General features: G+C 37.1%; 2 protein-coding genes across 2 annotated transcripts; both read left to right on the forward strand.

The window, feature by feature from the left end:
• Positions 1-12,623: 12,623 nt before the first annotated feature.
• Positions 12,624-14,802, forward strand: LOC128894074 (uncharacterized). The gene is made up of 3 exons (XM_054155536.1): positions 12,624-13,307; positions 13,563-13,713; positions 13,775-14,802. Exons 1-3 carry the CDS (start codon positions 13,118-13,120, stop codon positions 14,568-14,570), a joined length of 1,137 nt encoding a protein of 378 aa, XP_054011511.1. The 5' UTR covers positions 12,624-13,117; the 3' UTR covers positions 14,571-14,802.
• Positions 14,803-16,342: 1,540 nt separating this feature from the next.
• LOC128894085 (uncharacterized) lies at positions 16,343-17,445 on the forward strand. Its single transcript, XM_054155547.1, has 2 exons — positions 16,343-16,495; positions 16,569-17,445. The coding sequence occupies exons 1-2, from the start codon at positions 16,455-16,457 to the stop codon at positions 16,846-16,848; spliced, it is 321 nt and encodes a 106-aa protein (XP_054011522.1). The 5' UTR covers positions 16,343-16,454; the 3' UTR covers positions 16,849-17,445.
• The last annotated feature ends 5,072 nt before the right edge of the window (positions 17,446-22,517 follow it).

Below are 22,517 nucleotides of genomic sequence, written 5' to 3' on the forward strand. Positions count from 1 at the left end.
TCATTACGAATCTGTTAGTGTACGGACCAGCGAGGCTATACCAGAACATTATGTTTGAGACTATACGGTTTGACGTTTTCTGTTTGATGATGTTCACTCTAAGTTACAGGGAGACGTACGAGGTGTGCTAATGGACAAGCCAGTGAGGCTGTGCTAACGGATCGTGCTTGGGATTGTCTTGTTTGAAGCCATCTACTGCTTAGGAGTGTTTGATCGTGTTTGGGATTACTATTCTTGCAATCTACTGTTTTCTATCGTACACCATGAGTCACCAAGTCCCAGAGTTGAAATCTCCCCATAAATATTTACACACCACGAGACGTTGACAAACGGTGTTTGCTAGTGTACGAGCGAATGAAACTGTTCCAGCAGTTAACAATAAAATATTGTAATTAAAAATCATAGTTGCTGTACGTCGGCTGTCGTCCATCTTTGACAATCGTGTACAGACGTATGACATTTGTCACGCATTATAGGTGAGATGCGATTGTCCGATTTGACAGAGTTCGAGCATTTTTCATCGTGAAACTTGCCAGCGAGCCCGCAGTGAAAATAAATAAACGAATGGCCGCTGGAAACTGTCGAATCTACTAATTGATAAGATAGAAAACACGTTAACAAACGGTATTAATATTGACGGTGGCAACTGCGTGTGGATTGGACGAATACTGACGCGTGATAGCGGACTCGTATATGTGTACGTCGAGTAACAATGGGGTAGCAACGTTATCGATAAATTACCATTACCGTTAGTGCCACTGTTGGTTACGTTATCGTGTAGCATCTCTATTCGCGAACGATGCGCCGCACTGATAGTCTATTTAGCTCTCTCGCGTGACAGTACCACCGCGAGCATATTTTTTCCTTTTTTTTTTCACGTCTGTGTTCAATGAGACGAAAAATTGAAGGGTTGCTATATAAACGTCAATACTGGTGCTCTAATGTTAATTTAAGCATAATGAATAAACGGCGCATCTCTATTTTCACGTGTAATTTTTTTATTTTATTTTATTTAAAAATTTAATTCTACTCTAGAACGACTTTCAAAGTCTCGACTGATTTCACACAAGTCTAAATTATTTTCTATACAGTTTGGTTTCTTTAATTATTAATTTGTGGTTATTTGCATTACGACTATCAGCTCTGATGACTTTGGAATTTCGAAGACCACGACCTTGAGGAACGTGATCTTCTCAACGCCATATTTTCTCCTTTAACATGTAAGCAACTTTCGTCACTTTCACTGGTTCCATACATTAACACGCAACGAGAGTGTTCAAGTGCATCGTGTTATGTCCATACTGCATACTTGCCCCACTAAAATGTAATTAATTCTTCGCGTTGCATTCCAGTTAATCTGATTCGTCCAACAACAAAATTCCTCGCTATCACGATCACCCAGAATACTTGAACCACCAGTCACACATACATACCATATATACTTCATATTTTTACTAGCGTTTTAATATTATTTTTCATCATCACGATTTGCTGCTCTTTTTATTCTCGATTACATTTTTATATTACGTACCTTTTTCTCTTTCAGATAACTTATGTGATTCCGTTAAATCCATTGAGAGAGAGGGCAGAGTTTTGAAAACGTTTGATAAATATATATGGATGCGTTTCCAAATTAATAAAATTACGTCCGCATGAATCACCAATCATTGTGCAGTTCAATTCAATTTTTGTTCATTCGTTATAGCGTATTTGTTTATTAATTTATTTTAGGCTTCGTTACTCAAATTGCTGAGAGAATAAATATAATCAAAAGAGGGGAAATGAAAATGCAAAAAATCCTTTGACCAAACATAATATCAGTAGGTTGAATGTGCTTTATTCTGTAAATAATTTAATTTACAGCTACAGTATGGGTTTAGCTATTCCGAGGTAGCCGAGCTATGGTGGGAGGTTAGTGTGCCCCTAACAGGGGTGCCAGAGAATGAACAGAATGTAAAGCAATGGTAAAACAATGTCAAAGAAGAAATTAATGAATATTGTAAAAAAGATCTATGGAAAACATTTTAATGTAAGACTGGTACAGAATGTAAACTTAATGGTGCCCCTTATACATACATAACCTGACCTTATTGGATCTGGATTATAAAAGACTACTTTATACAAACGTACACCCTACTCCATAAGAATACTTTATGTAAACAGTTGCATTATATTTTGTAATTTAAATTCTAATTTTTAACTAACGATTATTGGACAAACAGTTGTTTATCTTTTTCTTCTTATCGGAGTTTTCTGCCCGAACAAGAATATTTCCCATCTCTGATAATGGCGAGAGACCGTCGATTATGATTCTTTCCATGACGAGTGGTAGGAATCCATTTCTCCTTTCGATTCGTACTCGAACATAATAAATCAGCGTGTCGTCGGCGCGAGCAGCTTTTCGAACGAGGCGTTGATGGAAATTTAATATGATGAAAAAGACACTCGAGGAGGATTTTAATATCGCGAATCTGTCAGAAACAAAGCGCCGCGCTCTTCCCTTGCATGATCGCGCGATTAATAATTTATTATCTGTCCACTCGTGGACAGGAAGCCGCTAAGTGCGCCACCGAATTAGTGGCCCGATTTATACGAGTTTGATTCGCGCAAGAATTAAGAGATTTTTCAAATTTGTCACGTTATTTTGGCGTGACAAATATCCTAAATAAAAGAGATCTTCGATATAACCATAGTGAACTATTCATATTTATTTCAAATGCATGAAATAAACCTCGAATATGAGTTAAACCATACTTAGAAACTATGGTTGAATGAAAAAGACTTATGTAGTAAAATGATTTAATAAATTATAATTAATATTTTGAATTTCTCGCGGTTCTTGAATGACGGCCATTTGCTTTGACTCATCGAAGCAGCAAGTGGAGAGGATTTGATGTTTCTATGAATGTAAAATGTAAGTGATGTCTGAAAGACGAATTAATATTTGGATCGTAATTTTATTGACGAAAAATACAGTTTTGATTGATTACGCGGAAATCTTAATCAACATCGCTACAAAACTTAAATAAAATTACAAATTGCAACAACCATGATTACTATGTTATTGCAATAAACATGCACGAAACAGATGAATAATTAGATATTTACAATATAATTTGTCATATAGTAGACATAAAATAATCAATTAAGTTAGATTAAATGCTTTGATATTTTTATTGTTTTTCATTGATATTTTTACACTTTTGCAATAAACATGCACGAAACAGATGAATAATTAGATATTTACAATATAATTTGTAATATAAATAGTAGACATAAAATAATCAATTGAGTTAGATTAAATTCTTTGATATTTTTATTATTTTCCATTGTAATTTTTACTTTAAATAGTATACCGAAATAATACTTACAACAATTAAAACATAAAGTAATACACATCTTACATATTCATTTTTTGAAATTCTAATTACATACATTAACAATGAATTACACTTCTACATAGTGCATGACACAATTATAATACCGTATGAAAAATATTTCAGATAATATCTAGATAATGTGCGACATTTTTCTTTTAAATCACGAGCACCAACAGTACATCGATTAATTATTTAATAAATATCTCAGTTACTAGAATCTTCCGAGCTATAAATTTAATTCCAAAAGTATTTCAATTCATAAATAACTATTTAATTTAATCAGTACATTCATAAAAATATTCTGTTCAAATAATTACTTCATAGCATTAAAGTAATGTGTTGCAAAGAATCGTGACCTATCGCCTCTGCAAACTTTAAATAGAGCTTTAAATTCAACGCGTGGAATCTGACTAGTAGGCAGATCCTGAAGATCATCGAAGTCGACGACTCGGATGAAAGTTGCTCTAGCCAGCTAGAAGCTGGTCTGGCTACTTTCTAAATTTAGGCTGGCTTGCTTTCACGCGCCGAATTTCTGGACGAAATAACATCTCCGTCCACGTAACACCTCCGTACGCCATTATTCTCCCCTGTTTTACTGGTTCGTAAGCTTGTGTCCTAAACAATAATTGACAGCACTGATAATAATTTACTACAATTTATACGCACGATTAATCGCCAATTAATGACTTATTCGTTTAAAAAGGAACGTATTTCAATGGTAATCGAGGGTCTATCGGAATTTCATTGAGAATAAATTTCGCTTGAAAGTTGATCGTTGGCCACGGGACCTATTGATTATTTTATTAGATCCTTTCATAGACAAGACTGGATCGAGACTCTTAACGCAATCCTTCGAGCAATTAATGTTTTATGAGTCGCGATTCGCGAAGGAACAAGAGGAAAGTCGGATGTTTACAATGGAATTCCAGGTCTTGCTTTAGGGTTTCATAAGAGAAAAGGAATTTGTTGTAGAAACCTTGGTCTGACTTCATTTTCCCGCCAGTAGGCTGAGGGTTCAAGCAAACAATTTCATTAAAAATTCCCACAGAGAATTTTTCTGATGAGCAATAAATGTCTCACAATGAATAAACAAAAATTTATTTAGACTGTAATTTAATTGGTAGTTTAAGTTGATATAATTTTGATGATTCGATAATGTATGTTTTTATTGAACATTTTCAACCCTCCCTCCTCCGATGTTTGTATCAGAATTATGCAAATTATCTAAAAAAAAATGAAGTATATGATATAAACATAAGCATTTCAATAGAGTTGCAATAGTATTCGTATTTTAATCATTCCAGTCATTTACCTATACTATCCGATTACAAATTGTCATTAAATATTCATATATGGAGAAGCAACACATTCATTCTAAACATTAATTATACAACAGCTCACTTTAAATTACCCGAGCTAAAATCAGGATGTTAATTCTACGAAGAGCTGACAATGCTTGACAAATCTAGGCTAACCAAGGCAAAATTAAACGTCAGCCATCTAGGATGCAGCGATGGATCGAGTACACCAGATACTTCAAATCTTTAGCAACTTCTACTTGATTCCAGGAAAATTTTCTCTGAAACAAATCACGTTAACGGGATCGCAGAAAGGCTCATCGGTCCGCGGAACGTCGAACAAGGAACGTTCCTGTCGTGACACGGACGAAAGAAGAAACAGTTTCTTCCACGACTGAAATTAACTCTGCGAGAAACCGTTGGAAGCTTACGGCACCGCGGATATGTATACATCAGAGAGCGCTGAGCATGTGATTCACTCTATGACTCAAGTTCTAGCTGCAGGAGAAGAATGCACGTTGCCCAATCAGAGCAGCGACCATGTATGGCATTGGCACCGGTAGATGACAGTTTACAGACGAAATGTTAAAGTTGCCATTATATGTATTAGCGTTCGTACTCCTAAGAAAATAGAATCTGTCACCTTTGAGACCTCTGGAATCTCTGAGACCTCGGACTGGACCAAAGACAAATTAGAAGAAATCTAAGCTATTTGTTAAGTTTAGAGGCGATGAATTTATATTTGAAAGAAAGTAGTATGTGTCTTGTATAATAATTAATATTTTAGATATCAAGGACAATGTTACTGAGTTTGGTATCTGTTACTTGATCTCATCAGTGAGGTTCATCCAATTTGCCTCATTAGGGCTTTCACCAAGAGTCTACTACTGAAACGAGTGAGTCAATTACTGGAAGCTGGCGTTTCTTTAAGATCTTGACTACTGGTACAATTTCAGGGAAAAATTTGACAGCATTTTTATATGACTTTAACCAGGTGAAGAATGAAAGAAATGTCACTCGTTTAGTCCAACTGTTTAGTATGGCACTAATAATCATCGATCTGAGAAATATCATAAATTGTCAACATGATCCTTTGAATATTTTTGCCTATGTAATTTTCTATCACGAAATAGCAGACTATTCTCTGCAATAACATAAATTAGTTTAACATTCTATAAAAAAGAAGAAAGGACAATATGAATTCTAATATAAAACTTCGAGGTATCGAAGAACTTGATATAATACTTAAAATTCATAAACTATCGTTTCTTCATATATGACAGTACGATCCACTTCCATCGTCAAGTGGAACAAGCTCTCAAACTTTGCCCACTTGTTTCTAGGACACCATCAATTAGTTCATTTGCCGTACCGTCTGGCTTTGTTATTGATGAGAGTCGAGTGCCTACGTGGACATTCGTTATCAGTATTGATTACAGCGATATGATTCTTTTTATTTTGGTCCAGTGGCACGTTGGACTCTCGATTACTTGGCTCAGGTAAACTGAAGGGCCACTTGATAGTAATACCGCGATATGCTGGTCGATTGGTAGCAAGCTATCGACTGTGCCACGTCTGATACTGTAATAATTGATATAAGCATTGGCGTACCAGGGACATTTATAATTTATATTAGGTTGTCCCAAAAGTTTCTTCCGTGACTTACATTCAGTTATTTTGTGTGGCAGTGTTTATACAATTAGACAACCTAATTTCTTAGATGTTAATGTAGTAACTGTAAAGGAGCGAAATTAATTGTACGCAATTCAATAATGTAACATTATATATAAAATGTTGTGTATGCATTACTATTTAAGGAAATGGAAGAAACTTTTGGGATAACCTAATAGTTATTTTAGAACGCGTTTTCGCAGACTAGAAATTACAATGTCCTGAATATACAGGGGCTTTGAAGGATTCTGAAAATAGTAGAGGGGTTGATAGGACAGAGAAAGGGTTAGAGACTGTTACAGAGGACCCTGAAGCTAAGATGACACATCACTTCTTTCTTTTTATTCTTATATTTTATTATTTTTCTTTTTTCAGCATAGAGGGGTTGATAGGATAGAGAAAGGGTTAGAGACTGTTACAGAGGACCCTGAAGCTAAGATGACACATCACTTTTTTCTTTTTATTCTTATGTTTTATTATTTTTCTTTTTTCAGTATAGAGGGGTTGATAGGACAGAGAAAGGGTTAAAGGGTTAGAGACTATTACAGAGAACCTTGAAGCTAGGATGACACAGATTTCATCACTACTCTCTTCTCATTCTTATGTTCTAACTATTATTTTTCTTCTTTCAACATTTCTTCTTTTATTCTTCTGGAGAGGATCTGTTGGAAGTCTTAATCATATTTTTGCTATATCGCCTCGCCAACTCACTATTTTCCTTCCACTTTCTAAAATCTTGGACTCTCACTTCCACCATATCTGTTCGTCAAGGGCCCATAAATGGCTACAGTATTTTATGTTAGAAGCTAGAAAAGAAGTAAAGAGTGCTAAATAAATACTTTATTAAAGTTATTCGCTTAAATTTCCAACAGATCTATACCAAATGCCCAAAATTAAAACACAGAAATATTCAATACGAACCCCAACCCCATCCAAATGACTGTTCCATTGCATAAACGCAGTGTTTCCAGTAATTTCAAACGAAATTGCATACCCCGTTCCTATTTTCCTATTCCAACTACTATTTTTCGTCTTCCAATATAGTCCTCTGAAGAGGGCCCACCAGAGGGAACACAAAATATCCAAAACTAAACACACAAACCCTCGGGATGAACACACCCTGTCCTATTAATCCGAATGACTGTTCCACTGACTGAACGCAGTGTTTCTAGTCATCTTGACCGTAATTCGGATAAAATGGCGGCGATCTCCGGCGCAGATCCACTGACCAGCAAGCGTGCATCAGCATTCCCCGCGCGTGGTCCTCGAATTTCCTCGAGCGTGCCACGGACGGACGCGACATATTTTATCGCAGACAAAGCTGGAAGTAGAACGGTTAGGGTCGCCGCGTGACGTGTTACGTAATCCACGGGTATCTTCTGGAAAATCTTTGCCAAGAAAGAGATACGCCAGGATCTCGGGCTCGTTGTACGCCGCTAGTGTCGGTCCTTCGGCCGCTAGCCGAGGAACGTAGTGGAAATATCGTTGGTACGTCGGTTTGGATCAACCTGCACCGTTTCTGCTCTTCGCTCCCGCGCGATTCCACGCTTCCAGGACATTAAATACGGCGAAACGAATCGCTGACTCAGAGTGAATCACTCGCCCGGCGCGAGGGGACGATGATCGAAACGAATTCCGCCATTGACGACCAATACTGAGGAAATAGCTGAGAATAAATAAATAGCGAGGAGTTGAGGAATGGTTGTAGGAGCTGTTGACGCAACGTGGGTTAACCTGAAGTGGTAGGAAGGAAGAGTAGGCGTATGGGCCAATTTGTTTCGTGAACTTTGCTATTGAATATATGTGTGGGTAATAGTTAGAAGATCATTCTTAGAAGTGGAAATAATATGGAGGGATCGTTACAGTGATCAACTTCACCAACTGAAAATGATGTGAAAAAGTGATAGGAACGTGTGTTCTACTTGATCTTGTTCACGAGGCATAGCGATTAATTTATTTTAATTGACTTCAGAGAAAGTGTCCAAAATGGCTGTCCTGCATTTCAATATATGCATCGGAGACGTTGCGTCACTGATTTGGTTTCTGTTGAATTTGTTCAAAACATTGTTCCGTAAAGAGTCAAGCAGAAAGAGTCTCAAGTTTCAATTATAATACATCTCGTAAACTAGATCAAATAGAATACCTTCTCATCCATATGGTCACAACATCAGAATGTTCAAATTGTCACAAACATACTTCGTCACATCGTCAAACAGCCATTTCTTCACATTGTCACAATTTTACATTGTCACAACCTTACACCATTGTGACATTACATATTTGTATTGTCACGACCTTACATCGTCACATCCATATGGGAATACCTGTTCATATGAACCAAAGTTGTTTCCAATTCCTCAAGTATTCTTGGTGGTACGATCGTCTACCACTTGCTCTAGGGGTTTTTAACCCTTTGCACTCGATTTTCACACAGCAAATCTACAATACCTAATGTTTCTTTAGGTTTAATTTCATTGGAGCTCGAGGTGTCGATAAAATGATTGTCGGCGAGCTAAAGGTGACCTCATTCTCAAATCTAGGTAGCTTAGAATTCATGGCAATAGAACGCTAAGAAACATCTCGAATTGCTGGTAGATACCACAAAAAAAGACCTCGAGTGCAAAGGATTAATGATCCTCTATTCGTCCACTAATAAAGTGTCCACAATAATTAGGTGATATTTGTACCGGAGTGACTGCACTAGCCATACAAGGTCTTCGAGTTCATCAACCACGACTAAACTTTTCTGTACTTTTCATGTACGAATGCACTATCATGTTGAAGAATAATATCGTTGTCTGGGAAATTATACATGAGCCATAGTACAAACCTGATCACCTAGAATGGCCAAGCACTGGCTGTAATACAGCCAGTTAGGGTAATGACGAGACAAGCAGCAAACCCATATATGGCCGTCCAAATCATTGCTGAACTACCCGCATGTTTACTAATTGGATGCAGGCAATCCAAATTGCAGGTGATGTATATTTCCTCAAGCTGAAGCACCGTCAACATCCTTACACCACTGGTATTCTTGTATCTCATGCAGAACACTCGAAATCCGAATTTCTATTCGTCTTCAACGCAGTTCCTATCCTTGGAATAGACTGGTACCAGTTTTGAATAGTTTCCAGTAGAATGTGAACCCATTCTTCAACCGAAACTTTTAATTGCTTTGGAGATGTTCCAGAGGGGAATTTCCTATTCATTTATTCCTTAAAATCTCTCCATAGCGCGCAGCTGAGACTTAGAAAAATTTAGATCAAAAGGTCGCCTGGAGGATTCGTCGTCTTTATTTCGATTTATTTCTGTGAAACTACATGCAATGCACCGCTGGGAGTTGGACAAAATTCGTCTGCAGATTTTTGTGTGCTGTTTTCTGGAAAAATGTCATTCTGATTGTCAATAAACAAGATTAGTACCGTTTTCATGAGATGCAGATTCTCTTGGAAGACCATTTTTGAGCTAGCACCATCTTCTTTAAAGTATTACACAGCACAACTATACTTGTTCTCGATGCTTAAATCTATAAAAGAAAATCAAATAAATGAACTAATATACATAAACTCGTTAATCTCTAGGACGGCGTTGGTCGCCTCTAATGGCAGCCATTTTAAATCAGGACTTCGATATAAAATAAAACTATAAAACAAAAATTCGAGAAACGGTAATTCTACATTCCTTTCGTTTTACAATCCACGTTATCGACTTCTGTTGTCGCGCGAAGTTGTTTACCTTTCGTTCGTTTCACGCGATTCGCATCGCGTCAAGAGAGAATCGGTCGTCTCTGGCTGTTATCCGTTCGATGGATCCTCTCTTTCCTCGATCGAACGTGTTTTTCGCGTCTCGTCCTCGCGGTAGCCGCGTCGGGGCCGCTAACAAGATAAAATATATCGGGACGGTCGATCGACGGGCGCAAACGGGAACTTTTCGTTTCTAGTCTTTCGAAAATCGTTACTCGCCCCCGCCTCGAGGGGGTTGGAGGCGGCGAGGGGGAAGAAAAAAGTTCTCGTGCTCGCTCGGTGCGATTAGGGTAAAAAGGGACAGCGCCGCGAAGAAGGAGAGGGGTGGTGAGAGGGGGATCCGAGTGTCACGGAAAAGCAGAGCGCAAGAGAGAGGAGCAACCGTGGGAGGGGGGGGGGAGAGAGAGAGAGAGAAAAATAAAAGGAAAAGGAGAAGGAGAAGGAGCGCAGAGGAGCACAGGGGGGTCGAGGGGGAGGCGGAGGTGGAGCTTGGTACGAGGACGTTGGAGAACGGCCGTAGATACAGTTAGTGGCGTCGCCGTCGGACGTCCTCGGGCGACGGCGCCACCGTCGTCCTCGTGCAGGCGTCCCTCGGCTAAAGTAGGTTAGGTCGATGAGGCCACGATGATACCGCCGCCGCCGACGTCGCCGCCGCGGTTTCTGCGCAGCGGTCTCGATTCACTCTGCCTTCTCTCTGCTGCGGGCTCGTCTTCTTCCTTTCTTCGAACCGATGATTCCGCGAATAGTCATTCGCAGTTACGGCCGCTTGATCGATTTTTCATGGTTTTTCGCGACGGTCTTTTCGAAGAAGGATCTCGAGAAATGTCGTAGGAAGTGGAGTACGGAAATTATATCCTCGTGGGGGGTCCTAGACGAAATTAGGGGGTCGGTGAATTAAGATAAATTATGATAGGAGCATTTGATAAATGGTAACGGAATATGTTGATGGTTATTCTTTCAGGTGTTTAGGAAGACAAAGAAAGAAACTGATGATTGTTGTTGACAGAATGATACGTGTGAGCGTATGTAAGGCGCCATATTGGTCAATCTTCAGAGTCTATATATGTAATAAATATTTATGTTTGAGTTTGCAGAGTTGATTACGCGATAGAGCATGATTATCTCAACAAAAGATACATATGAGTGTAAGACCTGCGAGAGTTAATTGTATTGTACTTAAAAATATAAATTAAAACGTACGTTCAAGGGAAATTAGGATTTATAAACAATGAAATTTGAGAACTATCGATACATTCCATTTGTTTAAATTTCCTTATACTATATTGTTGCTGAATTCTTTTTTCCATTTCTCCCGTTTCTGTCAGAATTTTTATGATTTTTTACTATTATATTTCTAAAATTATTTCTGTCCGTTTGACAATAATGACAATAAGTATCATATAACGGGAGTACCAATTGAATTTTAAATTACTTTAATCTAAAAGGTTCCATAAATCCGCAAAATGGAGGGACTGCTGAGCAACTATCCTAGAATGCTAATGGTCGCGTGTATAGTCACTCATGACGCCACAGGATCGATTTTCCTGTTCCTGCCATCTAGTTTCAGTCCGTTTAAAAAGTAGCGGCAACGATAACCTAAATTTCCGTATAATGCATTCTACCGTATTCACATATTTCATTTAACCTGATGTGTATCTCCCAACATCATTTTTCATCTATTTAAAACACTGAACACTTATCAAGAATGCGTGAGAATTTTTCATGAAGACGCTTATTTTTGCGAAAGCAACGTATTCGATTCGAATTTGCCCGCCAATAAGACGACCATTGGCGTGGCAAGCTTCTTTACGAGTGTCCGATCGATTTCTTTTTCACGATTACTGCTGCGATTAGGGTCGCTATATTCTTTGAAACTATTCAGTAATACACACAAGCTATAGAAAGTTTTCATAAAGAAAGAGAAATACAAGCATAAAGTATACTAATCATTTTGTACATTTATACATTTTCCAAAGTAGTACATTATTAATTTTTTAATTTGTCATGAATAGACTGCGGATCTTTATGCAAAATAAAATCTTCGCGAAAGTGCTTATAAAAATTGAACCTAAATAGGAATTTATTTTATTCTGCAAATATTACAACGTGAACTTTACTTTCAATCTTTCTTATATTCTTACATATTGTTTGCATTTTATACTTTCTTGCACATTCAAATTGCCTATAAATCCATAAAGATCCGCAGTCTACTAATCATACGTATATGTATGTTACTTTCAGAGTTGAAAAATTTATTGAAAATGATAAAGCAATTTGATTTCATCCATCCTCATAATTCTTCAAACGTTTCTCCAGTTAAAAATTGATCTAAATCAAATCTTAGAATTATGTCATCCCATATAAGTCCGCCCTATAGACATATGTATATTATGTTACTTTCAGAGTTGAACAATTTATTCAAAATGATAAGGCAATTTGACTTCATCCATCCTCATAATTCTTCAAACGTTTCGTCCAGTTAAAAATTGATGTAAACCAAATCTTAGAATTATATTATCTCGTATAACATAAGAAACTGTCGTTAATAACCAAAGGTTGATGCGACGTTAAATATGTAATAAAAAAAAAAAAAAGAACTACAACCAATTTTATATCGACGGTATAATGACTTTGCAAGAACTCTAGAAAACGATCACAAAAACAGCGGATGATTGCATCTTTCCGTAACATTTGAGCGTATCCTTTCCATATTAATTTGAATAGCAGAATAATAAGTGGTGCAAACTTGTATGATGACCTGATAAACAAATAAAAAATGTGTTCTACTCCAGAGAAAATTTGGGGTAGAAATTCAGGACCGTATTTATGAATACATGTTCCGGTTTCTGTACTGCGTATTACTCAGGTAGTGGCTCACGCACAATCCCCAGTGTCCTCTTCAGAGTTCTTTCATACAGGCACACGATTGGGGCACTCAGTCCTTACCACGGAGACCTGGCACTGTGCGACTCATGTGCCTGCTGCGTCGCTAGTAGTCACCCTTAACTCACCAGGCACAGATCACATGCAGAAACAAGCGAAAATTTTTGACGTAAAAGCGTTTATCGAAGAAGTCAGGAAACGTCTTCCCATTTGGGACTCGACTAACGTGAACAACTCTGACCCGAGAAAGAAGAAACGATGCTGGGAGGAAATACATTTAGTAGTCCATCCAAACTACAAAGACATGTCTCGCCAAGAAAAAGCTAGAGTTGGTAATAATACTATTTTATTTGTTCCGATTCCAAGTGCACGTTTGTTCTGTGATTTTATCTGATAGTCATTCAGACGTGCGAATTCCAGTGCAATTATGCGGTAGATGTATCGCAAATAGGATGTGGAATACTTTAGTTGCAGAAACAAAAAGTGGCATAACTTCAAACACAGAAACATAGCGTACCTTTGTACTTTCGTATCGCTGAAGAACGGAAACTCTGTTCCCAGCAGCATTAAATATACAATTGTTTTAGCTCACGATATACGTAAAAGGTGGAAGAACATTCAACAGAATTACAAACGAGAAATGGACAGGAAAAGGTTGATTGATTATGACCCAAACCGGTCTGGGACACCCTATCTCGACAGTTTATCGTTTCTGGAACCAATAATTTTGAATCAAAAGTAAGTTAGGTTGTGGTATTGAAGAAGAAATCCTTATAATATTGATTTCTAACACATTCAGGACGAATTCGGAAGGAAATGATGATGTGGAAGGAGAGGAGTTCCAAAGTGAACCAGAAGATGCCCAAGTATTACCTGATTCTTCCCAACCAGTGTCTTCTAAATGTGGAGGTAGCAAAAGAAGAGCTATTGAGAAGGAAACAAAATCCGAACCATCACAAACAGGATTTGTTTGTAAGGGAATCAAAAGAAAAGCTACCGAGCTTAATCTCTTACAAGAAGAAGAAATTCTACCTGAGTCATCTCAATCAGACTCTTTAGAATCTAGAGAAACCAACGGTAAGGCTACCAAGTCTAATCATCTTGAAAAGGAGGAAACTGTGTTTAAACCATCTCAATCAGGATCTTCAGAATCTAGTAGAACCAACAGTAAGGCTACCAAGCCTAGTCACCTTGAAAAGGAAGAAACTGTGTTCAAACCATCTCAATCAGGATCTTCAGAATCTAGAAGAACCAATAGTGAGACTACCGAGCCAAACCGCGTAGAAACGGAGCAAACGTTGCCAAACCCACCTCAACCAGGGTCTTTCGAGTCTGGAGGACCTACAAGAGAATCTCCCAAGGGAGACTGCATAGAAGAACTTACACGAGCTGTGATCCAAAGTCTTTTGCAAAGACGTGCTCCAGAAGTGGACGACGACGACGACAAACATTTCCTGTTGTCCCTTTTAAACGCAACGAGAGCTGTTCCGAATCACCTGAAGTTAACGATGAGGACAGAAATGATGCAAGTTGTCGCAAAATATCGCGACATGGGTGCACATGTCTCTTTGAAATCCAAACATCCTCCAGCCTAATCATTTAGCCCGATGCAATTCATAATTAAGTAATCACTGTTATCTTAGGCCGATCGCACACGGCGCAACCGATATGAAATTAGTGTTACACACCGTTTGCGCTTGTTGTTTTACCTACTAAAGAATTGGATCCACGGTCGCATGCAACTAGTTTCAGAGTGGTTTGAAATTAATCGGTTGCGCCGCGTGCGATAGGCCTTAATCATCAAATTATTGTACGATTGCTATATGATATGGAGTATGAAAATAAAAAACTTACAAATAAAAAATTTAATGAGTATAAATATTATAAATATTATTGCTACGCTTGCTAACGATGTGATTATGGTTCACAGTCGTTCAAAAACAATACAGAGTCACAGTCTGGCATAAGAGACACAACAGTTCCATGAGGTCACTAATCAAACCACGCGCGACTCACGTTTCAAACTTCAAACCCTGATCTGTTCCAACGATTCAAATTTTCGTATTTAATATCACTAGGAAATTATATTGTCAGAGATTGATATCGTGGAATGTATTCTTGAACAAACAATATTAATAAAATTCTTTATTAAATTATGATCGGTAACTCCAACTTTAAAATTGACTAACCCTTTGCGCTCGAGGCATTTTTCTATAAAATCAAATCCAGTCAATTTTTATAATAAATTTCTGTGAAACCAAAAATTCTACTCCAAAGAAAAACATCTACATTCATGACTCAATGTATTATTATTTCAATTATTAGTTAATCGCATTCTGATGTAAGTGAATTTGAAATTGTACGTTCACAAAATCACTTTTAAATAACATATGTCGCCATAGAGGCGCCACCCGAGCGCAAAGGGTTAAATACATAAAATTCCATATGTATCGTGTAATGATCGAACAGTATTCTATCTGCACGCCACTTTAACAAGTTTTAAGAATCTATAATTTATTATGGTTTAATTACCCCCATCAAAATTGTGTCTGGATCGTCCCACCACGAGGCGGAGGTAACAACGTCAAATTATTCATAATGAACCGCTTATAATTAATAGACTTACGGCAGCTACGTCGTCGTCGAAACGGAAAGAGCTTTATTACTTTACAGTTCGGCCATTGGCTCTGTGCGTACCATTTATGGCAGTTTCATGCGGCGGGCCTCTTCAAAGACCCTTTTACAAAGCTACGCGCGGGCCAAGCAACTACCACCGTTACAGAAGTTCCGTCGCACAGTGGTCCCGATGGCCGAGAACCTGGCCAAAATAAGAAGGAGTTTTCAAATGCACTATGCAAAATATTTGATAAGGTCTTCTAAGTTCATTATTATTCGTTGTATAAATGCTTTCAGCATGTAGATTACCATTTTGTTTAAACGGTTCCTGATTCTTCAGTAAAAATTAAAGTAAATCGTGCAAAACATAATCTACAAGTATTCATAGAGTATACAGTGACCCAACAGTGACCCAACGGTGACCCAACGGTGACCCAACGGTGGCCATACAGTGACACAAGCAAATGGCCGCCGTTTCACGAAAGTGAGAAATTTAAACATATCTCCATATAAAACAATGAGCACAAATTGTTTTGCTATAACTTGTACTTCCTACTGCATTTGTCACTACTCAAATACCTAAAATAAAAATAAAATGTAGTTATTACTGTAAATACAAACCTCAAAGTATTTTTAAGGAGCACTTACACGGCAGCCAACCTAATTCTAAATAAATTTAAATCCTATATCCTCGCAATCGCAATAATTCAGTTGAATAGGGACCAAAATTTCGGGTTGTTTTAGGTAACGATATTCGTAAGAAATGGAAAAATATACGGCAGAGTTTCAGACGAGAACTGGCTAGGAGAAAGGCGGTCGTGTGCGGCGAAAGCAAGAACTGAACCACGTACAAGTACTTCGACATGCTGACGTTTCTGACACCAGTAATGACCGACACTCCGATGTAAGCGTCCACTTATATACCGGCGTCGAAGACGAACTGGTTATGGCACTAAGTATGCTCGTAATGTGTTTAGAACGGACTCCGTTTCGAAAGAAGGCGACGGAGTCGAAGAAGAGGAGCCCGAGAGCGAGCAAGATGATGTACAAGTGCACCCTGAAGCGTCACAGCCAGGGTCTTCTGAATGTGAAAGAGCCGAAAAGAAAGTCATCGAAGGTCGCTCGAGGAAAGAACAAACACCGTGTGAGCCATCGTCCCCGAAATCACCTGAACGTCAGGAGGTCAAGAGAAAAGCTGTCGATGACGATCTTCATATAAGAGAACTTAGTCGGGCTGTGATACAAAGCCTCGCCTAGAGACGTGGTGCAGAGGCGGAAGAACACGACGACGATAAACATTTTTTACTATCCCTTTTGAACGCAACGAGATCGGTTCTCCAATCACATGAAGCTAGCGATGCGGACAGAGATGACGCAAATCGTTTCGAAATATTGCAACATGTGTACACTTATTACTCAACCCCAATATCCTCCAGTATAGTTATTTAGTCCTCTAACGTGGTGATTTTCTGCTGTTAAAATCAATTCTTTCTCAGGTATAGGATAGCTCCTTGCAACCTGACAAAAGATATCATCTAGCTGTTGTACCGAGTCGACATTCTGAAGAATTTGTAATATATGATTGCTCAATAAAATAATAATTGTTTCTGTTAGTTTGTTGTTTTTCTTTATTTTCTGATTCTTTTTGTGTTACGTTTCTCTTCTAGATGGACAGACTTTACAGTGAAGCCTTTAGTGTATCCTTTTTGACGTTTGATCATTTAAGAAGGTTAGTTTAACACTTTCGCTGCGGGCGAAAATAAGTAGCCGTTCGCTGGGAGTTGCCATTATGATATTATTTTTAATGAAAAATTTCTTACAAATGTTCTGATGTGATTATTTTGAAAAGCATATATTTGTGGTAATTTATTTTATATATAATACGATTGCCGAACAAAAAAAAAAATGAAAACTGAAAAATAATAAAAACAACCATATATTTTTGAAATTTATCAGTTGGACGCACATGTGCGCCATCCGCAGCGAAAGTGTTAAAGGTTATGTAAATTTGGCAATTTTTCCAGAGCAGGAGAATTTCCTGTAGCATTGACGTTTTCATTCTCATTGGTAGACTTCACCCTTTCATGCAATTATGATAGTATGTACTCGGCGAATTGAGACATGTATATTTCAGACGTGCAAGTGTGGTTTCAGGTGTTCCAGGTTTGCACGTGCAGTTGGTTCAAACAATTCTGCCCATTGTACCATGCATATAAATGAGACTACTCTCATTACATTTACTGTCTACAAAATATCCACAGTCCTAATGCCTAGTATCCTATTACTAGTGCATAGTATCGACGAAACAGTCGATTAAGCAATTAGTCGATGGCCCTTTTCGCTAACATTGTGTTATTTTACAGCAGAACATCACGGTGCCTTTAGTGACAATAGTCATTAACCTCTTAAAGGATATTGACTCATACGTGTACGTTTGCTTTTATATTAAAATTATTACTATTTCGATTACAATACTTTTTAAAATGAAACATAGACCATATTATATCGAGACAGCATATTTGTATTTTAAAATTGCTTTGGTTTGTGTGTATTCGATCAGAGCAAAATAAATTAATTTAAAATTCGTCCCTGGAAAAGTTAAACACTCGTATGTATGTATTTTTCAAATGTCGTATATTATATAGTTTCTGTAAGTATGTATTTGTAAAATATTTTATATTATTTAGTTCCTATGCATATTACATATTTTTAAAATGTTTTGTATTATTTAATTTTTGCATATATTTTAGATTTCATTTATTACTTGATTATTAATCAGACCAATTAAATACCGCGCCAAATCTGTATGCTCGGGGCTCGCAATACGTCCACCTAAGCGCTAATGCTGCGTGATCAAACCGCGTGGGTCTCCCTAATTCCACTAGCTCTACTTGTCAAACGGAGCAACACGTGTGTGCGCGAGCGCGAGTGCGCGTGTGCGAGCGAATGTGTCGAAGTTTCCGAAAATTTATTAAAATAGACATGTATTGAAATCAAAACTCATTGTCATAGACACTTATTCAAATGAAAATTTATTCGCAGATATCTATTGGAATCAAACCTTATTCGAATAAAAATTTATTTAACTACAATTCAAATGAAAATGTATTAAAATATACATATTTCGGAATAAAAAGTTTTCAATATAGCCATTTACTGGAATCGAAATTTATTGAAATAGACATTTATTCGAGTGAAAGTCGATTCGATTAAACATTTATTCGAGTACAATTTTATTCGAATAAAATTCTATTCAATTATAACTATATTCAAATTAAAATTCATACGAATGAAAGTCTATTTAAACACAAACATTTTCGAATACAAATTTATTTAACGTCCAATTCTAATAATGTTACAGATAAAATGAAAATTATGATTCGAACCAAGTGCACCCCTCCGCTGATGGTCAACTTACGTCATCACAAATAATCGTGAACACGATTGAAAATGAAAGCTGGAATCTTCGAACTAAGGTACTATTAGTGTAACGAATAATCGTAATCCATATCAGAGTCATTTCATGCATGGCGTGACTTTAATACTTTAATAAATTCCTCGTTAGCTGTCAAGATTAGATGAATTCGAGGAAAAATGAGTGACACCCGTCGATCGCTGGAAAATATTTCAGAAAATCACTCGTTAAATACAAACGTGGCTCTCCCCCTCTCCCCCTCGCGGTAAATATTTCGAAAATTTATTTTTGACGTGAACACTTTTTATGCAAACATTTTGGGAATTTGTTTTCGATACACGTGCGTCGTTCCCTGGTTGGACTTCATGCACAAGGGCATTCATTTGTCGCGATAAACTAAATAACACGATATTTTATCGGCTGTGTGTAAAACAAATTTATCGGGGTGGCTGGAGCGGAACGAAATCAACGTTAAATGTTTCAACCATTTGCTAATCACCATCGGTTTGACTCTGAAAGAATTCTGTCTTGTTGGTATTCTGAATCTAACTTTACTTATGACGATTAGAAATATTTTATGTATATTTAATTTATTATTTGTTGTACATATATGCTATGGTTAATATTAATATGAATTAAGTATTAGGTTGGTCCAAAAGTTTCTTTCGTGACTTGCACCCAGTTATTTTGTGTAGCAGTGTTTATATAAATAGACACTCTAATTTCTTAGATATTGATGTTGTAACAGTAATGGAGCAAAATGAATCGTACACAATTCAATAATGTAGCATCAGTCATAAAATATTGTGTATATTACTTATTAATAAAACGAAAGAAACTTTTGGGACAACCTAATATATGTAAATATAAATGGATTATTCGAATTTATCTATAGCAAGAATCTATTGGAATTAGTGCAGACTGCAATATTTTTGCCATATAAAAATGGTCAATATATGTAATGTCTTTTTTATAACTTTTCAATTAAATTAATAATTCTTTAATTCCAAACATGTTTGAATTCAATTCAGATTTTTCTATGAATAACAAAATTGAATTATTCTAATATAACATATATTTACAAAAATACTTTCAATACTGCCACCGAAATATATATTGACCATAGAACACTGTAAAGAAATGTAATAATACATAGACTCCATAAAAAAAAAAATATGGTTTGAAATGGTTGGGAAAGAAGCTGTCCAATTTACTATTTAGCAGCCATCAACAGGAAATCGGGATCTCGAGTTGAAATTGAAAAAGGGAACACAACGTCGTTACATAGAGTTTAATTACAACCGTTCGAGCGTGTATTGCCGAAATCGATATGTAATATCAACGAAAGCCATTGAGCTCACGACATCTCTACTGACAAATTCGAATAAATTTCAATGCTTCCCTCCTTGTTTTTTTTTTCTTTTTTCTTTATTTTATCTCGATCGATTTTCTTGCCTCTTGCCTGTTCTTTATCCGTGAATTATTGCGTTGTATATCTTGCAAAATTAGTTTGGAAGCGTGTTTCGGTGTAGCAAACGTTCCGTGATGCGCATTAATGGGATCGGTTCGCAGCAAAATTGAATTTCAACGGGAAGAAATGAGAAAACGAGTAAACAACGCGGTCCCGTGCTTGATTCTTCCCAAATTTCTATTTATATATTTAATATAAATGAGCAATTACTATCTTGATTATTTTCCTCCTCAAGATGTACCTAAAATTATTAGCGAATGAACGAAACTTTCAAAATATATTTATTCGTTTAAGCATCATTATTTTGATATATTTGACAATCTTCAATTTTGGTTCGTATAATATAGTATAGTAGATATGATTTATTTATTAATTAGTGCACGAGTTTAATTTGGCCCAGAGATTCCCATTAAATCATTATTTACACTCAATCACTCGTATTAAAGTAAACATAACACGAACGTTTTCGTTCGCAAATCTTGATACACGAAAGTAATTAAACGTAGTATGATTAGTAGTAGCGTTTAAAAATTAATTAGGTATAATATGTTGGGCTGTAGGTGAGGGCAGTAAATTAACTGAAATTTTGTATGATAGTATGATTAGTGGTGATTAAAAATTAATAACGTGATTAGGTATAATATGTTGGCCTGTAGGTGTGTGCAGTAAATTAACTGAAATTTTGATACAATAACGATTCAATGTAAATTGGGTATCCTTCGAGGTTCGGTTTTCGAGAAAATCGATTTTGATAATCCACTAATGACTTCGCTATGAGTGTGCATGTATTCGGTAATGAGTGAAGTGTTTAGTTGGGATGCTCAACCTTGGCTTTGTAAACATTGCCAGTGTGAATATTATGTGCTAAGCCTTCTACATAGCTAAATATTTTCATTCTAACTTAACACATCCTCCAATACACAAATTCTATATTATCCGATGCATTTCCGAACATTAGAATGCATTATTATTTTAACACGTCGCGGATACCACTTAAAAATTAAACGAATTTTTTGTATGTTCAGTTATAGCGATATATTTACGCTACGTTTAGAAATACATATCTCTTTCTAATTTAAAAGCGATTTTGTGAACGTACTACATATTTCAATTCCACTTATATCAGAATACAGCTAATTATTAATTGAAATAATAATACATCGAGTCTTGAACGTTAGTAGAACGAGAGACTGTTTCTCTTCGAAGTAAAGCTTTTGGTTTCACAGAAATTGATTATAAAAATGGACTGGATTTGATTCTATAGAAAAATGCCTCGAGCGCAAAGGGTTAATATCTCCACCGCGACTACCCTAACAGTACCCTAACATTCCGTTACCGAAAATTAAAATCTTGAAAGCCCTTTTTGGAAAATCCTTTACGTTTCATAACGCACAATTGCCCCCACGAAAGTCATCTTCTTGCAAGAAAGCAGAAATAGTTAGAATCCAATGTGGGCCGATGTTAGAATTCAGCCGAAGCGTAACAAAATTAGAAGCATTCGAATCTGTATCGAAGACGGAGCCCCGACCCGCGGAGAGCCAATTAAAATTGAGCAGGATGCAGGATCGATGCTTTCGATGTGCGCGCGCGCGTCCCAATGGCGGCTGCCGATTTCAATAATCAATCGCAGCCGGAAATGCGCGAGAAGAGATCGCACGGTACCGCGGAGAACGGATTCACATCGAGCGAATGCATCCACTTTCTGGTGGGATCTATCGATCTCGTCCACCGTGTGACGCGTCGCGAACGCTCGAATCATCCCTCGGTGAATTTCTCCGCGAGGCAGAACGTCGGCGATCGATGCAAATCATATTTTTAACGGAATCGGTAACGAACCGGGTCAAATTAACGGAACCGCTATACTATCTGGCAAAATTAGAAAAATCGGAAATTGTTGAAGAATAGAGGACAGATATAAATGGCTAGAGGAAAAGCTTCGATGCCGAATGTAAAAATAACCGAACATGAGGAAACTATGTATTAGGTTGTACCAAAAGTTCTTTCGTTTCGTTAGTACGTATTCTTAAATGTTTTCTAATA

The sequence above is a fragment of the Hylaeus anthracinus genome, unplaced genomic scaffold, assembly GCF_026225885.1.
Source record: "Hylaeus anthracinus isolate JK02 unplaced genomic scaffold, UHH_iyHylAnth1.0_haploid 3, whole genome shotgun sequence".
In the NCBI taxonomy this organism is placed as follows: Eukaryota; Metazoa; Arthropoda; class Insecta; order Hymenoptera; family Colletidae; genus Hylaeus; species Hylaeus anthracinus.

Excerpts from the sequence above, each read along its gene's own strand:
- LOC128894074 (XM_054155536.1), top strand. The coding sequence starts at position 13,118 with ATGCAGAAACAAGCGAAAATTTTTGACGTAAAAGCGTTTATCGAAGAA. Across the intron at positions 13,308-13,562 it reads CCAAGAAAAAGCTAGAGTTG|CTCACGATATACGTAAAAGG; the intron begins GTAATAATACTA and ends CAATTGTTTTAG. Across the intron at positions 13,714-13,774 it reads CCAATAATTTTGAATCAAAA|GACGAATTCGGAAGGAAATG; the intron begins GTAAGTTAGGTT and ends TAACACATTCAG.
- LOC128894085 (XM_054155547.1), top strand. The coding sequence starts at position 16,455 with ATGCTGACGTTTCTGACACCAGTAATGACCGACACTCCGAT. Across the intron at positions 16,496-16,568 it reads GTAATGACCGACACTCCGAT|AACGGACTCCGTTTCGAAAG; the intron begins GTAAGCGTCCAC and ends TAATGTGTTTAG.